Source organism: Malus domestica, chromosome 09 (genome assembly GCF_042453785.1).
Source record: "Malus domestica chromosome 09, GDT2T_hap1".
Taxonomy (NCBI): Eukaryota; Viridiplantae; Streptophyta; class Magnoliopsida; order Rosales; family Rosaceae; genus Malus; species Malus domestica.
Window position 1 is genome coordinate 10024419 of NC_091669.1, and position 23988 is coordinate 10048406.

The window sequence follows — 23988 nt, forward strand, 5'->3', positions numbered from 1 at the left end:
TTCACTTAAGGCAAACACCACGCTCTTAAGGGTTGCATGGTTTTTCAAAGGGTTTTCACAAAACTTAATGAGTCTTGCATGTTTATATTTGATCTGAAAGCACATACGGATTGCATGTTAAATATACGTTTTCGCTTGAACATCACAAGGAAAATACGCATTAGGAAAAGCTAACATTCAAAACATGTATGTGAAAATTCATAAATAATTGGTAAAATTGCATAAGATTGTTAATGGTGATGGTGAAACCCTAGTCTTTCCCATAATTGATTTAATTTAAAAAATGTTTTCCTTCTTTGCTGCCATTATTTCCAAATTTCTTTTTATTGTTAATTTAGTCTTAAAATTCAAAAATCTCAAATCTTTGATAAAATCTGTTTTAAATAATTAATTAAGAATTAGTTTGATTACAAATTAGTCAAACAATCCTGATAGATAACGACCTTGCATGAGTGATTATATTACAATTTCTTTGTACTCTTGAAAGTATTTTACCTGATTTTAACCCTATTTGCGCAGATACTAAAAATCCTATCATTCATCCTAATTAAAACCAAAAAATGTTAAAGACATGATCAGAATTATGATAGTCTCTCTTTCTTCAACTATATGGTACTAACCGAATCTCATGGGAAGATATTCGAACTTTGGGTGCAAACGTTGTCCTAACCAACTCGGATATCATAGTTTGATCTTTTCTATGTATCACTATGTAAATTGGCTGCCATCTTCTTCTTCTTTTCTTAAAGTTACCACAAAGAAATACAAAATTGTAGCAATCACAGGATGGAAGGTGCATAAGCGTCCAAAGATTAAAGTTAGTAAATTGAAGTTCAAGACGGTGACATTTTTATTATTTATTGAGACAATAACCTCTGCACGGTAAATACTGCTACCCACAACAACAGCATTAGCAACAAGTTTAATAACATTCTAATGGATAATTCTAGCTTTTTCTCAATAGAACTTGATTCACCAAGTTCTCTAAGTTTTTGGATGAAGAACCATGTGGACCTGTAGATTCTTCCGCAAGTTTCTTCCACTCCATGGCCATAATTTTCATTTTCTTGCCCTTCTCTCCCTCCATCAACTCTCTAATAAGCTTCTCCACTTCATCTCTCTTCACATCACTATCAATCTCCAATCCACTGCCCCACTCATTGCAAGTGTAGTAACAGTTTGTGTATTGCTCGGCAAGGATTGGCCAACACAGCATAGGCACTCCTGAAGACAAGCTCTCAATCGTTGAATTCCAACCGCTGTGTGTCAAAAACCCTCCGACTGATGGGTGGTTGAGGACTTGCTCTTGAGGGCACCAACTCAATATTACGCCTCTTACTTTGATTTCGAACTCAAACTCAGGCGGCAAAATTGCTGATTCGCCAACAACCAGATCAGGCCTAATTACCCACAAGAATGGAAGCTTACTATTTGCAAGTCCCCAACCAAACTCAACAAGCTGTTGTGGTGTCATGACTGCTATACTGCCAAAATTCACATAAACAACCGAGTTCGGGGCCTTATCGTTTAGCCATTCAAGGCACCCAGTTTCTTCTTTCCATAGACTGTATCCCATATGTTTCAAAGGATCTTTCGGCAATTGATTGAGAAGCAACTGGAGAGGGCCAATGGCGTAAACAGGTGGAGGCATAGATGAGAGAGCATCCAAAACATCTGGCTCCAACACATCAAAAGTATGAACAACAACTGCGGAAGCTTTATCAACTCTATCCACTGCTTCCATGGCAAAGTTAAACACAATGTCATTTGGATCTGTAGTTCGAAAGCAGCCCGGGAGATCCCTTAAACGGATATCCTTCATTCCTGGAACCCAGTCTATTACCATGTCCAAATATCCATTTGTCAAGCAGCTCTCATCTACAACACAACAACATAAGACAAATTTCATCACTTTATTTATACAATGATATACTTTAAACTAATCTAATTAAACTGCATGGAGAGGGATTCAAACATTGGTGCATATGAGGGAGCACATTCGCTCCGGCATTTAAAAAATTGGCAAGCAGTATTTAATCATAGATTGAGCAATAATTGATTCAACGTTTCTTTCACCTTTGAGGGGTGCTAATCCCTTTTCCACCAAAACAGAATATTGTTTAGATCCCATGAAGCCAACTGCAGCTAAAGTAAAGAAGAGTGCGATAGGGATTCCAAGCTCTTCAGCAGCTGTGATGGTGGATGTCATAAAACCATCTGACACCAAACAAGTCACTGGAGGACTACCAAAACCATCTGTGTTGTCATTGAGTTTGTGGAGAAGGTTACGAAACGGAGCCAAGAAATCGTTTCGGATGCAATCAAGAAGCAAAGGGATATCTTGAGGGGCATCCTCATCGGTATCTGACCTTACTGGAAGACCATCTGGGATTGTTTTGTACTGAAAATCAGGCAAGCCATCGAGGGAGTTGGGGCCGAGAGATTTAAGAAAGCGTTTATGGTTGTACTCGGTGTTGACAAAGGTTATGTGAAAACCTCTATGGTGGAGGAGCTTTGCTAATTTAAGCATTGCCTTTATATGGCTTTGAAGTGGAAGTGGAGTACATACAGCATGAGGCTTATAACCTACTACTGCAATGGAACTACTCATATTAGATTGTGTGTATCTCTACTGGAAGACAGTACTACTGCATATATATTTTGGTCTACTTTGTAACAGATGACTATGAGTCCGATAAGTAATGGACGGATGGGTTGGGTTTGCTCTTTGTAATTTTGCTCTTTCAGCCGGCAGTTGAAAATGTCTTACTACCAAAGGATTTTAATCTCTTTAGCACATATATGATAACAGCTTATCCTCTTGGCTCATTCATGTGTCTTTTCTATGACCTAATCAGATTATAAACCACAAGGATTTTTTTTAAATCTTTGCAACATCAACTTGCGCTAGCTTCTAAACAATTAACTCCAACATAGGAAATCTGTGTAATTTTCACCGGGAAATTGAACAGGGGGCAAACAGAAACTAGTTGTGCAGTACATCGCTAGTTATTAAGACTAAAATTTATACGGAGAACGCAATCTAGCTGTTATTTAAGAGCACTTGATTCACCAAATTGTCCAAGTTTTTGGATGAAGAACCATGTGGACCGGTGGCTTCTTCTGCAAGTTTCTTCCACTCTATGGCCTTAATTTTCACTTTCTTTCCCCTTTCCCCATCCATTAATTCTGTAACAAGCTTCTCCACCTCATCTCTCTTGACATTACTATCGATTTCCATGCCACTGCCTCTTTCGTTGCAAGTGAAGTAACAGTTTGTCTGCTGGTCACCAAAGAGTGGCCAACAGAGTATAGGCACTCCAGTAGACAAACTCTCAACTGTTGAGTTCCAGCTGCTGTGTGTTAAAAATCCTCCAACTGATGGGTGGTCAAGGACTTTCTCTTCCAGGCACCAACTTACTATCTTACCTCTTTCCTTGGCTTCAGCCACAAACTCAGGTGGCAAAATCACTGACCAGAATGGCCTAAATATCCACAGGAAGGGATGCTTGTTATTTGCAAGTCCCCAGCCAAACTCAATAACATGTTAGTGTGTCATCACTGCTAGACTGCCGAAATTCACATAATAACAGAGTTTGGCGTTTAACCATTGGGGACACTCGGTTTCTTCTTTCCATAAACTGCATCCCATAGGCTTCAAAGGGTGTTCCGGTATCTGATTGAGAAGTAATTGGAGAGGGCCAATGACATAAACAAGCGGAAGCATAGATGAGAGAGCACCCAAAACATCTCGTTCCAATGCATCAAAAGTGTGAAAAACAACTGTTGAAGCTTTATGAGCTCTGTCCACTGCTTCAAAGGTGAAGTTAAGGATGATGTCACTATACCAGTAGGGGAGAGCCCTTAAGGGTGCATTTGTTGCACCGGGTTATCTCGGACTAGACTAGTTTCAGGGACTAAGCTGGACTGATTTAATGAAGCGTTTGATGCAGTGTCGGACTAAAATGCAGGACTTTAGTATTATATTATATAATCTATATCTTTTAATATTTTATTATTAAATTTAATCAAATACTAATATTTTATAATATTTTACCTTTTTTCTTCTTTCTAGAATAATCTTCTTTCAACTCTTTTTTCTTTGTTTGACATCTTCTCTCTGTCTAAACCTCTCTTTTTCTCCGCCCACTGTTTACCTCTCCTTTCTCTGTACCTCTGTCTTCTCCCATCTCCCTTTTTTCTTCCAATCCACCTCAAATTACTCTGGCCTCCTTCTTATTTTTTAAAGTTTGAAACTTTGTATTTATTTTGTTTTGCCTCAAAGAAAATGGCATGGAGCGGGTGCTAAGCTGCGGGTAACGGAGCGAGCTGAAACTTTGTATTTATTTTGGAATTGAGGGCTCGAGGACTTTCTGGGAGAGGGCAGAGAAGTGCTTTGGCTTAAAGCTGTGGTGTGGGGGATTATGATGTTCAGAGCCAATGCCATGTGAATTGTTTCTTTCGGATATATGAGGTGGGCTGTGGTGGTCGTCTGTTTCTCTGCTTTTATTCCTTAGCCGCGGGAATGAGGTGGGACAGGACAAAGATGCAGTTTGTGGCCAAGTTCTTCATATCTCTGTTTTCTAGGTCGGAGGGCGCGACCGATGAGCTTGGTCTGAGCAGAGGTGAATCGGACGACGGAGCTCGTGAGTTCTCCGATTGAAGTTCGAATCGAGGTCTTTGTTCATGATTCAGGGTTGGGGACGAGGAGAGGGAGAGAACGCGAGCAGAGAGGAGAGTAGAGGACGCGAGCAGAGAGCGATCGAAGGGATTAGCTAGTCCCGATCGAAGGGATTAGCTAGTCCCATGGTTCGCGATGTCTCTCGCTAAGCCCGTCTAGCACGGTCCTTAGTCGAGGTGAGTCCGGCTTACTCCCGTTAAAGCTAGTCCCGTGAAGTAACAAACATGGGCTGGACTAACTATTAGTCTAGTCCAGTCCAATGAGGGCTAGTGAAGGGAAACAAACACACCTAAGTGTATAGCTTTCATTTCCGGAATCCAATCTATCATCTGTCAAACAGCTCTTATCTATAACACCGGAGTAATCATATTCATAAGTCATATGTAATAAACAAGCAATGAATCATTAAAATTAGAGAAATTCTTCAATATTTTTACTTTTCAGTGATGCAAGTCATCTTTCTACCAAAGCAGAATAGTGTTTAGATCTCATTAAGTTGCATGCAGATGCAGGTAAAGTAAAGAACAGCACGATAGGGAGTCTAAATTCTTCAGCAGCCGTGATAGTCAACGTCATGAGGTTATCTGAAACAATGCAAGACACTGGAGGATTAACAATGTTGGAAGTTGTCATGTCATTGAGTTTTATTACAAGGTTACGAAACGAGGCAAGAAATTTGTTATACAGAATCACAATGCAAAAAGGAGTCTTGGGCGGAGTCTGCATCTGACTCTGGAAGGCTATCAGGAATTGTTTCAGAATGGAAGTCAGACAAGCCATCAAGAGAGTTGCGTCCGAGAGATTTAAGAAAGTTGTATTGAACTCTGTGTTGACAAAGGTTATGTGAAAGCCTCAATCGTGGAGGAGTTTGCTAATTTCAGCATTGCCTTGATATGGCTTTGAAATGGAAGCAATATGAATACGGTGTGAGGCTTATCACCTACCTTCATGGAACTCATATTCGATTTGCAATCGCGTAATTGCATGCAGTTGAGCTTTATAGATGATCAAAAACTTCGAGTTCAATAGATAGAAGACGGTGAGGATGCCTTTTTGATAGATAAAAGCTTTATCAACACTAAAAATAGTGCCTACAGACATATGCTTTTATTTCATATAGTCGAAACTATATACAGTAGACATAAATGTTTATGGTTCGAACACGTGAAAACTAGTTTGTTTGAAAATTCAAAGGTAGATATAATTATATAAGAAAATAGTTCTTTTGAAACCCAATAAGTAACCATCTAAAGTGGTTTCAGCACAAAGATGAGTAAAATAGAAAGAAAATTGAGAGACGAATGAAGAGCCAAAGTAGGCTACTTGAAACAAACTTAATATAAATTGGGTTTTGATCCTGGACATATCTAGTTTTTCTCTGCAGAAATCATGTAATAAATAAATCAAAGAATCTGTTGATTTTGTAAATTTGCATTCTATAAACTGGAAAATAGTTGTATGAAAATTTGACAAAGCAAGCAGGAAGAATTATCAGAAAACTTGCTGAGAGAGTTCATTGCTCGCAGTGCATTGGATTGTATTGAATCATTACTCACTCACACAAGAAGTGTGAAGGAATACACGAAGAGAATCTAGCCGTTAAGCTTCAAACGGTTCACACGACCCTATGAGTAACAAACCCCATTGAGCAGCACAAGCTTCACTTAAACCTTCTAACAGAAAAGACATGTGGCACAATACAAGTCATTAAGATATTTTAATCTTAGTCGTGCGTTGCAGCTGAGTGTTCATTGTGGAGCAAAAAATATTCACTAGGCGACACGTGGACTTTTGGACAAAAGAGAACAAAAATACCCTTGCGGCATACCAGGATTCCTACGCGCGAGCAGCGGGCAATCATCTTTCAATCAAGTCAAAAGTGCCCAAAAAAGGTAACAATTAAAAACCTCTTTCATCAAATCCTTTCTATAAGGTATTTCCCAAAACCTAGTATTTTCTATTTCATTATTTAGCTAATCAATTAGCTAAATAATATATACCTACCATATCTCCTAAAATCATCCTTAATAGTCAATAAAATCACCCTAATTGATAGTCAAAACCGGCCACCACCATTCCCATCCTCACCTTTCCCATTTTCCTTATTAAATTAGTCATTCATTTTTATAACCACCCATTTATTCTTTTCATATTTAATTAGCCAATAAATTGGCTAATTAAACATGAAATTGAACCCCACAAAAAACCTTTAGTGGCTGGTTACTTTTATTCAAAATTGGTCAAGCCCTAACTCTATAAATAGGCACCTATTCTCACCAAAAATTCATTCCAAACCTCTTGCAAAAAATCTCAAATATTCTAAACACTATTTCTCTCTAAAATTCTAACTTTGGCATCGGAGGTTCTTCGGGCAAAGCCCCCCCCGTTCATCGTGGGCGCGTGAGGCTTTTGGCCTTAACCTAAGGTGCTAGTTGTTTTGTAGGTGCAAAATCGTCCGAGATCGAGGAGGAGAAAATTTGCATCCACATTCATGTTATAACTAAGAGTAAATTATAGCAATGGTCCCTCAACTTTAATCAAATTGGAGAAATTGTCCATCAACTAAAAATTCATTACCATTGGTCCCTCAACTCATTAAAATGTGTAGCTATGGTCATTTTCGTCAACTTCGTTAGAATTTTGTCAAAATAAGTTATGTTGGAAGGACCATTGCTACAATTGGGGTCCCTCAACTCATCAAAATGTGTAGCTATGGTCATTTTCGTCAACTTCGTCAGAATTTTGTCAAAATGAGTTATGTTGGAAGGACCATTGTTGGAAGGACCGTTGCTACAATTGGGATCCCTCAACTCATCAAAACGTGTAGCTATGGTCATTTTTGTCAACTTCGTTAGAATTTTGTCACAATGAGTTATGTTGGAAGGATCATTGCTACAATTGGGCTAAAGTTGAGGGACCATTGCTCCAATTAGGCTAAAGTTGAGGGACCACTCCAGTTGGATTAAAGTTGAGGGACCAATGATAATGAATTTTTAGTTGAGGAACCATAGCTGCACGTTTTGATGAGTTAAGGGATTAATGATAATGAATTTTTAGTGAGGAACCATTGCTCAAATTGATGAAGTTAAAAGATCATTGCTACAATTTACTCTAACTAAGAACAAAACACTAAAAGCTTTACATAAGACTTGACATCCAAGCAATCTTCATCTCTGCAACAAGCTTAATCTCCAACAGAATCAAAACAGAGACCCATTGGTTTCTCTCTAAGTTTTGCCTTCTGCGAACACAAAGATTTACGCCATAGCGAGTGAATGCCACAAACCCATTGAGCACTGAAACAGTGGGCTCAACGTCACCTTCGTGATTCACAAAGCAGTGTTCGAAGAAGGGGGTCTGGCTCCTCCGCTGAGAATACTTGAATCTGGGTCGACTTGAAAGAGATGGCACCATTGTAATCTCTGAAGCACTGCGTAACTTGAATTGAGAAAGAAATGGCACCCTTGAAATCTCTGATGGCAGAGCACCCAGTGGATTCAAGTATAAGAAGTAGGAGAATCATTTTCTCATTGTTTAATCGCAGCAAGTAAATTCTCAAGCTTTTTGTTTCTGGGTTTTGCCCTTTGCAATCTGTAATGCCAGGATTCCGAGATGGCACCCTAAAATTTCGATGGATGAGAAAATTTGAAAAACCTATTAGGGAGGAGTTTCAGTTGAACCTTTTGATTTTGCAATTGAGCTATATTGCAGCTCATGCAGGTGAGCTTCTGAAAATGAAGGGAAGGGCTTGGCGGCTTTGAAAAATGTGGAGGTTGAGGTGAGAGGGTTGGAAGAAATTCCAAATGGATTCTCCTGCACTAATTGGGAGTATTTTGCTGTATCAGAAGATATGTCAGGGTTTTAAGGATTGATAATTCAATTGGTATTTTGAAGGGTTTTAATTCTTTTAATGAATTTAGGGGTATTCAACTAGAAATTTAAGTGATTATCTGAAATTCAAATATATTCAATCAGGATTTTAAGATAATTTATTAAAATCCTTAGAAATTTGAGTGTATTCAATTAGGATTTTAAAGAAGTTTGTTTGTACCATACTTAGGGCCTCCGTATTTAGACCTCGTATAAATACTTGGGGGACTCAAATGTAATTATGTAATAAATGGAAGGGTAAATATGTAATAAGTGAAGAGCCATTATTCTATAAAAGGGCCTCCTCACCCTCACAAACCTGAAGCCTCACTCTCACATTACGAAGCTCTCATCCTCACATACAAAGCCACAAGGCTCACAAATAGAGAAGTTCTCTCAAACTCTTTCTTTCTCTGAGGGCCTCCTCACTCTTGTAATCCATACATACAGTTAGAGAGAAATACAATCAACATCAGTGTGGACGTAGCCCAAACATTAGGGTGAACCACGATACATCTTGTGTTCTTTACTTTCTTGCAGATTCACGGTCGGATTTACGTTGTTCCAAGACCCATCCAGTTTTGTGCATCAACATTTGGCGCCGTCTGTGGGCATCAACATTTCTCTCTTAATTTTTCATCTCACCACCGTGAAACCTTCACAACCTCACCACTATCCACCGTGGATCTGCAAAAACCCAAGAAAACCAAAGCCCTTCCAAACTCTTTGTCTCTCTGTCTCTTTTCTCTGTCTCTCTCTCTGGCGCCTCAAAACCTCCGCCAAAAGTAGTGGCAACTTTCACAACCTCCCTCACGTTCTTTTAAATCCCCTGGCCAGTCACTTCACCCTTACCATTGTCCTCTCAGAACCCCCGCCAAAAACCCGAATCTCTCCCTCTCTATTTTCTCTCTATCTCCTCTCTCTCTTAAATGGTGCAGGTGGTGGCTATGCGGACGATTCAGAGCTCGATCCTCTCTCCCACCTCTGAATTCGCACACCGCCGCGCCGCCTTCAAGCTGAAGTCATCGACGAGCTTTGCGTACAAAGTTATGGCATTTAAGGAGAAGCAGAGGGGATGAAGCTGGAGACTGTTTGGGAATAGAAGGTCTGAGATCACTGCGAAGCATCCCTTTTAGACGGAGGTCGCTCCCGTCTCACCCGAAGACTCACCCAAGGTCAACCTCTAGTGGTATTGCCTGACTTCCCCTTCTGGAAACTAAACTGGTTTATAGGGAAGTCTCCATGTCTATCCAAGGTCCTGAACATTACAACCAGGAAGTCCCCATGTGGTGAAGGTACCAACACATGGGATAGATTTGAGTTGTGGGTCCACAAGAGGGCTATCGACCTGTTTAGCTCACCTAATGTTATCAAGCAAAGTATTTCCATCACAATTGAACCAGGCGTTGAAGTGGAGGTTACAATCGCCATTCCCGAGCTTGCTACGATTCTCGAGCTTGCTGCGAGTGCGACTCAGAAAGCTTGATCTGGAGAAATGGCTAGTGTCTTGAGGCCGTGGACTGCGGTGCCGGGCGAGGACGGTTTGTGATTCGGTGAGCGGGTTGACTCAGTGGCAGATGATGGGCACGACGTGGTACAACATTTGCAAGGTGAAGAGACAGAGAGAGTGCGGTGGAAAAGCAAAAGCAAAGCAAAAAAGCAAAAGCAAAGCAGAAAAACAAAAGCAAAAGCAGAAAGCAAAAGAAGATAAAAAAAGCAGACATAATTGCGGTGGTGATGGCATTATGGGCGTGACCCATTGAGCAGAGGGTCATATTTATTTTTGAATGATGTGATTTATTTTTCTTATCTTTCGGAGAAATCTGTATAAACCTCATCAGAGGGTAATAATAAAAAATAAAAAAAGGGCAAGCCCAAAATAATGGGCTGGAATGTTATGTGGATGGCGAAGACCCATATGCCCAAAAGAGTCAGGCCCTCTATTATCACCAACCAGGTGATCAAAAGTACGTCCAGTACTACAAAAAATTATTCGACAGCCTGCCGCTATTACACCAACCGGGTGATCAAAAGTACGTCCAGTACTCCAAAATTATTCGGCAGCATGCCGCTATTATCACCAACCAGGTGATCAAAAGTACGTCCAGTACTACAAAAAAATTATTCAGTAGCCTGCCGCTATTACCACCAACCAGGTGATCAAAAGTACGCCCAATACTCCAAAATTATTCAGCAGCCTGCTGCTATTATCACCAACCAGGTGATCAAAAGTACGCCCAGTACTCCAAAATTATTCGGCAGCTTGCCACTATTATCACCAACCAGGTGATCAAATGTACGTCTAGTACTTTAAAATTATACATGAGCATCACTCATGTCAATCATACATAAACATTCATGAGCATCAATCATGTCAATCATACATAAACATTCATGACCATCACTCATGTCAACATTCATGAGCATCACTCATGTCAACATCCATGAGCATCACTCATATCAATCAACATAAACATTCATGAGCATCACTCATGTCAATTAGCTTTGAAAGCTTTATTTACAGAGTTCCAGCTTCGAGAGCTCCAACTTCAAAAGCTTCATTTACAAAAGCTCTAGCTTCAAAGCTTCACTTGCAAAGCTTCACCTACAAAGCTTCAGTGAAGGGTATACAAATACCGCATCCGAACAACCGCCACTTCGGCCCATACATGGATTGAATTTGAAGTCTCCAGCTAACAGCCTCAATTGACTGAAAACTTGGGGGACTGCACTATGTACCATATATTGGGCTTCCACAACTGGGCCTCATGAAAAATATTTGGGGGGCTTAGCCCATTATTTATGTATTGAGGAGCGAGCCCTTATTCTATAAAAATGACTCCCTCACTTTCATTAGAGAGCACCCATTATTCATGTACTGAGGAGCGAGCCCTTATTTTATAAAAGGGAATCCCTCATCTTCATTAGAAAGCATCGCCGGCAGCTGAGCAACCGCCTCGCCGCGAGCATCAACTCTAGCCCATCATTTATGTATTGAGGAGCGAGCCCTTATTCTATAAAAGGACTCCCTCACCTTCAACACCACAAGCTGAGCCAACCAAGGCAACATAAGCCACAAATCGAACAGTCTCGCAACATGTGCTACTTCTAGTTGAGCATCATTTCAGATTGGGCACCGCCTCATATCGAGTATCAGTTCCAGACGACACCTAGTTACTTCGGCCCACACATGGACTGAATTTTAAGTCTCCAGCCAAAAGACTCTTTTGACTGAAGACTTGGAGGACTACTGTTTGTACCATACTTAGGGCCTCTGTATTTAGACCTCGTATAATACTCGGGGGACTCAAATGTAATTATGTAATAAATGGAGGGGCAAATATGTAATAAGTGAGGAACCCTTATTCTATAAAAGGGCCTTCTCACCCTCACAAACCTGAAGCCTCACTCTCACATTACGAAGCTTTCATCCTCACATACAAAGCCACAAGGCTCACAAACAGAGAAGTTCTCTCAAACTCTCTTTTTCTCTGAGGGCCTCCTCACCCTTGTAATCCATACATACAGTTTGAAAGAAATACAATCAACATCAGTGCGGACGTAGCCCAAACATTGGGCGTGAACCATGATACATCTTGTGTTCTTTAGTTTCTTGCAGATTCACGGTCGGATTTACGTTGTTCCAAGACCTTCGATTTTGTGCCTCAACAAAGTTTATAACATTCCAGCTGTATTCAATTAGAATTTGATTTTAAAAAATTTGAAAAAGTTGAGGAATTAGAGGAAATTTGAGAGATTTTGTAGTGTATTTTAAGCATTCACAAATCTTACATCTCCCCAAGAGATTTTGAGGGATTTGAAACAAAGTTTTACACGAAATCTCTACAAATCAATTAGACTCCATAAAAATCCATGAATTTATAAATCAATTAAAATATCTTAAATTCCCAATTGAATACACCCCCCTAAACGGAAAGTTCAAAATAAAAAAGAAAAAGGATTTGAAGGTGTAGATGGTCTTCACGAGGGTGGAATGGAGGGTGCATCTAAGGTTCTAAAAGACGCAAAACGCTAGTCGAGCGGAGAGTTGAGGCCTAGCGCCCAAGCAAGAGCCTAAGCAGACTAAGCGGATTTAAGTAAAATTATTATATATTGTATAAATAGTGCCTATTTATACTTAAAAAATACATAATTGTATTTGGATGCATAAATTGCAAAATAAAATGACATATAGATATAAAGTATTAAAACATATTGAAAACAGGGAGAACAAGCATATAATGAGTGTTCATCCAAGTATTCCACAAGTCTCTTACATTTTATTGACAAAATAAAATGTAACATGAAAGTTATCGATTTTCTGTCCAAGTAAGAGTCGTGACCCAGATGGGTTTAGACGAGCTAGGCAGGCTAGGCAGACGCTTAAGCAAGTCTAGGGCACTTTCTTAATTTTCAAACTCCTAGGGATTAATTGGGGTAGTGACTAACCGCCTAGCGACTAGGTGGGGCCTAGGCGACGCTAGACAGAGATTTTTAAAACAGTGAAACAGATTTTGCCCTCCTTAAGCTGCTAGATTTGTTTTTTAATTTTTTTAATTTTATAATGTCTATGTGAGGCCACAGTGACATGTGGTGTCCAATTATTGTCCATGTGGGCGTCACGTTAGGTGTTAACAGAGATTCTAACGAAAAGCCTAACAAAAGTATGACAATGTCCTACAATCCTCATTTAAATATGAGAATACGATGAAAAAAACCTAATGTATAAAAATTTGAAAACCAAGATACTTTATAGTAGTAAAGTGAGAATTACCCTTTTTCTAATTACTTCTTACCATTTCAATTATAAAAACAAATAAAAATAACAATCTTTTAGTTTTATGAAACCAAAACCAACAATCATATCAATTTCAAACACATAACAAAGCCAACATACAGAAGCCAAAATGAGCAACGTACTGGTTTATTAAGACCACATGCATCTAGCATTTTCCTTGAAGCACATTGTTGACCACAAAATCCAAGTTTTTTATTGAAGAACCGTGGGGACCAGTGGCCTCTTCTGCTAACTTTTTCCACTCATTAGCCTTCCTTTTCATTTTCTTACCCTTCTCTCCCTCCATCAACTCTCTAACAAGCTTCTCCACTTCATCTCTCTTCACATCATTATCAATCTCCATCCCAGTCCCCAATCCATTGCAAGTATACCAACAATTTGTTTGCTGCTCCGCAAAGAACGGCCATGAGAGCATAGGCACTCCAGCTGTCACGCTCTCAATGGTTGAATTCCAACCGCTGTGTGTCAAAAACCCTCCAACTGATGGGTGGTTAAGTACTTCCTCTTGAGGACACCAACCTGCTATTAGACATCTTTCTTTGGTTTCGGCGACAAACTCAGGTGGCAAAATTGCTGATTCGCCGATGACCAAATCCGGCCTAATTACCCACAAGAAGTGATGCTTACTATTTGCAAGTCCCCAACCAAACTCCACAAGATGCTCTGGTGTCATGACCACCACACTCCCAAAGTTCACATAAACAACCGAGTTTGGTGCCTTGGTGTCGAGCCATGGAATGCACTCGGCTTCTTCTTTCCATAGGCTGTATCCCAGAGACTTCAAAGGGTCTTCTTCTATTTGATTAATAAGCAACTGAAGAGGGCCAATGGGGTAGAGATGTGGAATCATGGATGAGATAGCATCCAAAATATCCTGCTCCAACGCTTCGAAAGTATGAATTACAACTGCCGAAGCTTTATGTGCTCTCTCAGTTGCTTCACTTGTTAAAGAAAACGCAGTGTCATTCGGATTTGTGGTTCGTAGAAAGGTTGGAAGATCCCTTAGACGGATACCTTTCATTCCCGGTATCCAATCTATGACGGTGTCTAAGTAGCCATTTGATAGATACCTCTCATCTGCAACATTAAAAACGGTGTTAGTTTAGTTAAGTAAAAAAAAAATGATATGCTAATTAGTTCTTCATTTTCTTACACTTCCCCTCTACCTTTTAGAGGTGTAAATCCTTTTTCGGCGAGAGCACGATAATGCTTGAATCCCATGAAGCCACAAGCAGCAGTAGGAAAGAACAACACAATAGGAAGTCCAAGTTCTTCAGCAGCTGTGATTGAGAAGCTCATAAAACCATCTGAGACAATGCTGGTCACAGGAGGGGTATTGTTGGAAGCTGCAACAGCATTTAGTTTGGCGAGGAGACTTTGAAATGGAGCCAATAAATTGTTTTGAATGGCATCACAGATATCATAGATGTCTTGGGTTGAATCTGCTGAATCCGAAGGCGGCAGGCCATCGGGGATGGTTTCGAAATGGAAGTCCTTGAAGCCGTCTAAGGTGTTGGGGCCTAAAGATTTGAGAAGGCGTCTGTGGTTGTATTCGGTGTTGACGAAGGTGATACGAATACCTCTGTGGTGTAGGAGCTTTGCAAATTTGAGGAGAGGCTTTATGTGGCCTTGATATGGGAATGGGAGGCATACAGCATGAGGCTTATGATTTGCAGCTACCTCCATTGAACCCATTACTATTCCTTAATCTTCAGGTTGGAGATGTCTCTGCTCGTACTACTTAGCATCTATTTATGGAAAATACTAGGGGAATCAACAACAATAAACATAGGGATGGGGTATTGCTGGTGGTGTGGGGTGGGGATGGGGTGTGCTCGGGGAAGATGGGTTTCTTCTTCTTCTTCTTTTTTATTTTTTTTATTTATTTTTATTTTATAATAGGATAAATTATTATAATATTTTAAATGCATAATTTTTTTTTGCCACGTGACACAAATATGGTAGCCACGTCATTACGTAATTGTTTACTTAACGAATTTTCTAACTGATATATGAAATTGAAATAAAATAATAAGTAAATGTATGAAATTGAAATGTTTTAAAGATGCTGTAAGGAATTGAAATCGACCTCAAACCTGAGGAGGTAAAATGTAATTTACCCATAAACATATTTTGACGTTTAATTGACAGAAATGAACATTTTTTTAGTAGCGACGACATATTGATCTTATATCAACGACACAACGACGACATAACGATAACCTATGATGCATCGATACGGACACAGACACGAACACGAGAATACGGCACGACTTGACACAAGATGTGTCAAGTTTCTGAAAACAAAAACACAATACGACATGGATAAAGTAATTAAAAATATATACAAATAAATATATCTAATATACTATCAAATGAGCATTCAAGTTCAAACTATGACTCATTTTTCCTGAACATGTGTAGTTCATAAAGTATTAGAAAAAGTGGAATAATTCCAAACAAAAAATTTGAACAATACAAATATTTAATATATATAGTGAATGATAAAAGCACATATTATTGTTAGCTTTTAGACGGTGGATGATTAAAGCATATATTTTGTTAGACGGAGTCTCCAAAGCTCTTCGGCCGAAAGGGTAGAGCCCAAAGCTCTTCGACAAAAAGAAAAAAAAAAAAGAGTTCAAAGTTTTTAGATGGAGAGTCCAAAGCTTTTTGAACAAAAAAAAAAAAAAAAAAGACGGAGTGTTTACAGATTTTCACAGAGAGATATCGTCTGCTCAACACTAAAACGGTAATTAGAGAGCAATGGGTTGATAGATACCGTCGGCGCATTTCTCACCCTAACCATAATGTCATAGGGTATTTATGAGTTTCCTCAAGAACTGAAAATTCTCAAGATATGGGATTTGAGGAATTCGTATCCGTCTTTCAATGCCGACAAAAGAAGAATTGTAGGAGGACGTTTCTACAAATCTGAGTTTCAGATAATTTCGGCTTCTTCGCTTAAATTTTTGTCTTAATTTTTATTTGAAAGTCAGACGTATCCGAAAAACAGGATACCTGTATTGATCTCAAAGTTTTGATATGCGTATCCGTCGGAGTTGACCGTATCTCTGGACCAGGATATGTATCGAAAGCATATCTGACCATATCCATCAAGTATCGTATCCGATACTGCATTGGATACGGGATACGGTACTTGATTGACATGTCCATGCATCATAGACGGCAACACAATGATGATATAATAATGACTGATCATGTCTGTAACCAAAATGTCAAAATATGTTTATTGTAGTTAATTGCCAAAAATACTTTGGCTCCTTCCATTTCAAGGTGATACTGACTTTTAATTTATTTTGTCGGGTAATTACATTATATCACCTCAATTTTGGTTTAGATAACAAACTCATACCTTATCATTTGATCATTGCAATACCATATATCGATTTACTAATTTGTAGCAATGATAAACCTCCATTAGTCAATCTGTGAAATTGACTGTCAAGTGATGTCGTGGTAAATGTAAAGTGTGAAATCCCGTCCCTGGAATTTCACTATTCATTATGTATCTCTTGATTTAAGTGCGTATTTCATGTTTACGTCATTTTTATTACTTAATTTTAATTCCGTAAATTTTGGAAATTAAATCGAATAGTTATCGGGTTTGAATTTTCGTAATCAATCTTTATCTTTCGTTGACTTTTCAAAGTTTTAACTAGTGTTTTTAAATAGATCTCGAATCTACGTACGCATAGACGAAAGTTGTTTGCGAGTCCGAGTTGTAACGTTATAGTTACGGACGTTTGAAGTTGTGAACAATAGATTGTGAGAATTATTTAATTCCCACATGTGAGTTAAACGTTAAGTTAGATTAAAAAGGGGAAAGTTTCTGAAAAAAAATAAAAAGAAGGGAGAAAGGGAGAGGGTCTGATTCTGACCCTTTTTGGGGTGAATTGGACCCGTTAACCCACAAACTTGACTCGATTGTCTCTTTTCCATCTGAGCTCCGTTTTGGGTGATTTTGGTGTCCATGGAAAGCTCTTGACGAGCCTTACAACTCTGTAGTGATAGATTTCCTATTTTATTTTCCATATTTGCGGTTCAAAGCCACAAAACCCACGACTTTTCCGACGGTTTTATCATTTTTCCGGTGATTCCGGCAACCATTTCCTTCGAATGAGGTATGAAAGTTCATCTAGTCTTCATAATCTTCAAGTTGGTATGCTTGGTTCATGCTTTCGTATTCATTTTAGAGTTGGTTGTTTAGAACCCTAGAAATCCGGTTTTCTCCGGTGAATTTGGACGGTTTTCGGTTAGAATTTATCGTCGGCCTAGTTGTGAAAAGTGTTTCCCTTGTTGAAATCTAACTACCACGTAAATTTGAGCTCATTTAGTTAATGTTGAAAATATGATGATCATTACATCATACTATATGTGGCTCTTACTATTGGGAGATAGTCTCTTTCGCTTTGTTTAATGAACACCTATAACTGTGCTGATGTGGTGTGTCTTTTCTTAGTTGTTACCTAACATCCCAGGCTAGTAGACAACCATGATGATGGTTGACACTATGTATGTATAGTCTTATTTGAAAATTACCCATTTATCATGTTGCAATTGTTGCTTTAAAGTTAGTGAATGCATTAATGTAATGTTGATGATGGGGAATCGACATTTATATTGTCTCATAATATGAAATTGTTTCTCTTTATATTTAGTACAATGTTGCTAAAGTTATTTGTATACATTTAGTTAGACGTGGTCCAGATTTTGTCTTTGTGATGATAGTGAATAGCCATGGCTTTTATATGAATGACAGTGAATAACCATTGTTGATGAACATATTAATTCCATCTCATTGGTTTAACATTATCAGACCTTTTTGCATATGTCTGAAGAAGAACGAATCCTCATATGTATGTATAAAATAATGAAGAGATGAAATGGTTTTCTTATTTACCATATACATATGTCTATGTATGCATCTTCAAGGGAACTTACTTATATCCCTAGAAATATATATGCACCAACTGCCAAGACTTATATATATAGGCACATCTATATTTATAAATAGCTTCTTCACTTATTTTCTATAAGTGTTTCATTCAAATGTTACATTTATTTTGATCATGCTAATGCAAGTTAACCAAAATAGTACTTGGATCTCATAGTGTTATTAGTAGTCCCAAGTAATCTAATTAAGACTAGAGTCGAAAGTGATGCATTTAGTAATTGCATATACTTGAGAATAAGAGTTGATCGAGGTGGTGGATGCTTGTAGTAATAATTCGAAACAAAGCTTTGGAATCCAGATGGGAAATACAGAAATGGATGGTGTATGTGCTCATGTTGTAAATCATAAGTGTGGAGGTAGGAGGTAGGTTGTGTGTTGGTTTGATTGCATCATGTAGCATTGGTACATGGATGGTCCTGCTTGGTATATCCGCGATGGGGAATCATATGTATTCAGGGGTGATCATGCTTGGTATATCCGCGATAGGTGATCACTGCCTGCACGATGAGATTATGCCTATGGTTCTGCTTGGTATATTCGTGATGGGGGACCATACACATTTTAGAGATGATGATGATTAGTTGTACTTGGCACATTTCGATAGACGATCATAATTTAGTTTAAATTCCGTTGAGTGATGGTTTGGAATCCCTTATACTCCGCGATTCCGTTGAGTGATGGTCCAAAATCGTATCCTGGTTTGGATTTTGTTGAGTGGTGGTCCGGAATCGTATCCGCTCTGATTCCATTGAGAAATGGTCCGGAATCCCTCATACTTCACAATTCCGTTGAGTGATGGTCTGGAATCGTATCCAGCTTGGGTTTCATTTAGTGGTTGTTAGGCATTGTACTCCGCGATTCCGTTGAGTGATGGTCCGGAATCGTATCCACTCGGATTCCGTTGAGAGATGGTCCGGAATCTCTCCTACTCTGCGATCCTGTTGAGTGATGGTCCGGAATCGTATCCTGATTTGGATTACATTGAGTGGTTTGGAATCCTTACTCTTGATCATTTCCATAAGTCAAACTTGTTCCCTGGATTCGAGTGAATGAGATTTACCCACAATAGATCTTATGAATATAAATCAAAATTATCAAGTTATTACTTGAAATCCAGGCAGGGAATTATGTAGAAGTCCTTTATTAATTTTGTGCATTGAGGTGTGATCTGATTGACTGATTAACATAATTAAATGTTAATATCGTGCCTCCTTGATATCATGGAATGGGTTACTTAAGATGATTGTGGAGAGACGTTGAATATGATTGTTATTAATATGATTAGATCAGTGATCAATGCAACTAGAGGATACTATTGTGTTGTGTTGATTCTTTGATATATTACATGATATGAATAACGATTTTATGTTGAAACATAATGATTTATACGATGGATGAAATAGAAAACTTGATTGTCACGCGGGTTGTTATGTAGTTTGAATCGAATAATTCATGCTTGTCAAGTCCAAATGTTTGATTAAGGAATGTTATGCATTTTGGCTAAAACGGACTGTGTTATATGTTGAGTTATAGCGAAGTTGAACTATGAATGGCTTGATCCTTATTGATGGTATGTAGGCAATCTAACGAAGTGGTTAGATGCAACCATAAAGTGTACGAAAAATTATTATGCATCTGGATCTTGAATTATACTTTCTACATATTTCGGAGGCAGGGTATGTTGGTGACGTCACGTGTCGATCCTGGAAGTATGTCGAGATCGAGACGTGACATAAAGCCTATATTTTTGCTAACATGACAGTCAGTCAGTACTCAATTGTGTCAAGTAAATAAATAAATTTTAAAAATTTAGTTTTTTATGCCAAAAAATTAAAAAGAGTGGGCCCCACCCACCGATTCAATTCACAATCCAGCATCTGCCCCGAACAACCCTCCGCCCTCGTCGAACTCCCCCTCTCCGTCTCTGACCTCTACATTCACTAGCATATGAAGTTATATACAAAATAAGAAAAGGGAAATAAGGATTAGAATGGCTCCCTTCTTTTCATACTCAACTCTGATAATTAAACATTACACAAGAAGTAAAGAGTCATTCTTCCTCAATGACAAGTCAAGACATTTGTGTAAAAAAAGAAATTCTCGTGATTTTATTTTGATTTACATTGAAAAAAAATGTCTCATACTAAAGTGTAAAATTAAAAGTTCTAAATCTATTAACCCTAAAAACTACCACGCTTACGTAGCGCGTATGCCGAGTAACTAATGAGCTAACTACGTCCTTCGGTTAATGTGGGGCATGCCAACTCGTCGGCCAAGCTCGGTCGAAGAGTAAAATATGTTGATGTTGAGTTGGGTGCACTGCTGACTTCTCGATCTTGCAATTACGGCCGAGGAAGGAACACTCTCGGCCTTCGGGTTCTAGAGCCTGAAGACAATGCTGCTAATTCTGCGAAGTTCAATATCAAATTCGGTGTTCAATGTGCTGAATGTAGTAACTTGTAACACCTCACTTCGCCGAGAAGGCTAATGAGATGACCTCTGCCAATAAGGATTTGAAAATCCTTCTCGACTGAGACTTGGATAGATAACCAGTCGGGCTTGTCGCAGTGCTGTTTATCCAAACTGAAGGTGCTTCGCGGTCGGCTGATTCTACGGCAATAGTGCTATTTATCCAAACTGAAGATGTTCGCCGGTTGCCTTCACAGTACTATTTATGCAAACTGAAGATGTGTTGGCGAAAAAGGAAAATAAAAATCTCAAGGTTGTTAAGAGGTTTCGCGTAGAGCGAGGGTTTGAGCAGGGCAGTTTGTGTGTTGAGTTGGAGAGCTTTACACATTGTTTGTAACCTTGTATTTATAGTAGTCATATTTTCTGTTTGGCATGGCCAGGATTATTCCATAGAGTCCAACTAAAAATTAAACTCCCTCCACGTGCTAACACACGGCATCAACACCATATTTTTACTCTTGATAAGCCAATCCCTTTGCTAATAATTATCACAACCTGAATTGGTGTTAGTCAGACAACATTTCGAAATGCCTGATGCCAACCACGTGCAATATAACTCTCATTAATTTCAAACCCTCCATGCTGCTTGGCAGCCAAATCCTCCACATGTATGTGAATTATGTATGTCGTAAGCAACTGCAATTTAATTGCAATGCTAACTCTTGAAAGCCTTATCACATCCCATTAATGTCACCAAGCCTAGGCTACCTAGGCTTCCTACCTTATCACCTTTAAACTCATCCATCCATGCATGCATCCTGACCCTTCTTTCTTAAATACCAGCTTTGCAGCATATCCACACGTCCACTCGCAACCTAACTCAACTTGAGCTGTACCACTTGCTTAGAGATATAATTTGCATCTTATTTAGCCCATTTAAGAATACTCCAAGATAATCCATATTAAAAAATAATTACTATGATAAAAACTATAATATTATCCTTTACTAATAAAATTATCCTCATTTTTCCATCCGACGGTTGGGAGATATGCTCACTCAACGGCCTTAATTGCATGGGCTGATGATGTAAAATCGGGTCCAAACAAAATCATATTCGACTCTAATTGTGGTGGTAAAAGTTAAAATGTCTCCAACACATGTAGGGTCAATTTGATTGTTTAACTTTTAACTCATACGTAGTAAGAAGGATTATGTGAAATTTAGAGTTAATATTATTTAAAAAAAATTATCTATATTAATTGGTGATGGAGTTGGCTAAGTCTCATAACAGGTTACTAATAGTGTGGCTTGAATTCGTTTTCTACGAGAATTAAACATATGACCTCTCACTTACAAATGAAGAGGAACACCACTAGAATGTAGTACTAAGTGGTGAGTTGAATAGTTGTTAGATGTTACATAAATTTTTGGAGTGTCAATTATAATTCTCATATATTTATTGCTAACCTCCAAGTTGGTAGAGTGTTGCCCCTACACCGAAGTTTGAATTTTCCTCCCATAATTTAAGATTTTATAATTCCATCATTTAAAAAACTAATAATTAGGTTAGTGTTAGGGAGATTAAATTTGTAGATTAAATTTTGTAAACTAAATGATATAAAAGTTGATGATTGAATTATTACTTAAGTGTTGATTAGCGTGTTTATTTTTTATTGGTGTAACACATCGTTTCATCTACAAATTTAATCTACCTAGCATTACTCTAACAATTAATCTAGAATTAACAACATATATATCTACACAGGGATTACAGAATTTAAATAAACCCTGGATCTAATACAAATCGTGCAAAATTTAATCTATCTTTACAATTTTATGTACACAAAGTCTATATAAAAATGCATGGCACATGATCATACTTATATTATTTTTAGGATACAATTAATTAATTAGTTCAGTATAACAGCTGGCCATTTGACCAAAGACAAAATACATATCAATGCAATTCCACGGAATCCTCTACTCAAAAACCACTTAAAATATAAAGGGCATGGCATCTCATGATGTATTATAATTCCTAGAAAATCACGAGGAAGATTTCACTTGGACACTTGTCGCCGTTTATTTAGACAAAGCCACAAAGACTAATAACACACGTTCAAAGAAACATGTCGTTTAATGAAGGGATTTTCATTTTTTTTAAAAGAGAATTAGTTGGGGGCTTATACAACATCAAATTTCAACGATTTTTATTTGTAATTTTTCAAATTGCACCTTATAGATTATCTTTACAAAATATTAATTAAATCGGAAATATTTGAGTAAGGAAATTAACGAATATTTTGTTATATAGAAAACAATGAAATTTTATCATGATAAGTAAATAGGAAAATAGTTTAGGATAAAATTGAATTTTTGTAAAGATGATTTATGAATCGAGATTTATAAAATAGACTGTTCAAATCGTTGAAGTTCGATATGGAATGAATCCCCCAACTAATCTCTTTTAAATAAAAATAAAAATAAAAATAAAAATCTCTTATCTTAAACGAAATGTTTCTTTATTTATGTGTTATTAGTCTTTGTGACTTTGTCCAAATAAACGGTCACAAGTGTCCAAGTGAAATCTTCCTCGTGATTTTCCAGGAATTATAATACATCATGAGATGCCATGTCTTTTATTTTTTTAAGTGGTTTTTCAGTAGACGAGCATGTGTAATCGCATTGATATATTTTTTGTTTGTCAAATGACCGGCTGTTCTACTAAACTAATTAATTACCTACATCCTAAAAATAATGTAAGTATGCTCATGTGCCATGCATTTTTATATACACAAAATTGTATTGACAGAGTAAGTCTTGCATGTGATGTCTTAGATCCAGGGTTTAATTAAATTCTGTAATCGCTGTGTAGATATATGATTCTGTTGTTAATTTTAGATTAATTGTTAGTCTTTTAAATGATGAAGTTATAAAATCTTAAATTATGGGAGAAAAATTCAAACTTCGGTGTAGGGCAACACTCTACCAACTTGATTATTTGTTGACACCACAAAATCTTAATTTTAGAAGGATAACAATAATACATAAGAACTGTTGTTATTGACATTTCAAAAGTTTCATATAACATTTAGGGTAAATTACATAGTAGCCCCTCAGGTTTGAGGTCTATTGCAATCTTATACAACATCTTTAAAACATTTCACTTTCATACCTCAAGTACTATTTTATTTCAATTTCATACAACAGTTAGATTTTCCATCCATGGATCTGTTAAATGCTGACGTGGC

The 23988-nt window shown here is 37.9% G+C and overlaps 3 protein-coding genes across 3 annotated transcripts; all 3 read right to left on the reverse strand.

Moving 5' to 3' along the window:
• Positions 1-881: 881 nt before the first annotated feature.
• On the reverse strand, positions 882-2530 carry LOC139188143 (7-deoxyloganetin glucosyltransferase-like). Its single transcript, XM_070805284.1, has 2 exons — positions 2077-2530; positions 882-1878 (listed from the first exon to the last, which is right to left on the reverse strand). The coding sequence occupies exons 1-2, from the start codon at positions 2528-2530 to the stop codon at positions 947-949; spliced, it is 1386 nt and encodes a 461-aa protein (XP_070661385.1). The 3' UTR covers positions 882-946.
• Positions 2531-3043: 513 nt separating this feature from the next.
• Positions 3044-8095, reverse strand: LOC103443087 (7-deoxyloganetin glucosyltransferase-like). The gene is made up of 3 exons (XM_029108768.2): positions 7831-8095; positions 3609-3810; positions 3044-3485 (listed from the first exon to the last, which is right to left on the reverse strand). The coding sequence occupies exons 1-3, from the start codon at positions 8093-8095 to the stop codon at positions 3044-3046; spliced, it is 909 nt and encodes a 302-aa protein (XP_028964601.2).
• Positions 8096-13327: 5232 nt separating this feature from the next.
• Positions 13328-15195, reverse strand: LOC103443043 (7-deoxyloganetin glucosyltransferase-like). The gene is made up of 2 exons (XM_008381831.4): positions 14516-15195; positions 13328-14426 (listed from the first exon to the last, which is right to left on the reverse strand). The coding sequence occupies exons 1-2, from the start codon at positions 15042-15044 to the stop codon at positions 13495-13497; spliced, it is 1461 nt and encodes a 486-aa protein (XP_008380053.1). The 5' UTR covers positions 15045-15195; the 3' UTR covers positions 13328-13494.
• Between the last annotated feature and the right edge of the window lie 8793 nt (positions 15196-23988).

Bases quoted from the DNA above. Each gene is read 5' to 3' on its own strand.
- LOC139188143 (XM_070805284.1), bottom strand. From the start codon at position 2,530: ATGCTTAAATTAGCAAAGCTCCTCCACCATAGAGGTTTTCACATAACC. The intron at 1,879-2,076 runs GTGAAAGAAACG...GTTGTGTTGTAG, and splicing joins GGGATTAGCACCCCTCAAAG to ATGAGAGCTGCTTGACAAAT.
- LOC103443087 (XM_029108768.2), bottom strand. From the start codon at position 8,095: ATGGTGCCATCTCTTTCAAGTCGACCCAGATTCAAGTATTCTCAGCGG. The intron at 3,811-7,830 runs GTCTTATGTAAA...CCTTTGAAGCAG, and splicing joins GAAGATTGCTTGGATGTCAA to TGGACAGAGCTCATAAAGCT. The intron at 3,486-3,608 runs GTTAAACGCCAA...GTGGATATTTAG, and splicing joins GAAACCGAGTGTCCCCAATG to GCCATTCTGGTCAGTGATTT.
- LOC103443043 (XM_008381831.4), bottom strand. From the start codon at position 15,044: ATGGGTTCAATGGAGGTAGCTGCAAATCATAAGCCTCATGCTGTATGC. The intron at 14,427-14,515 runs GTAGAGGGGAAG...TTAATGTTGCAG, and splicing joins AGGATTTACACCTCTAAAAG to ATGAGAGGTATCTATCAAAT.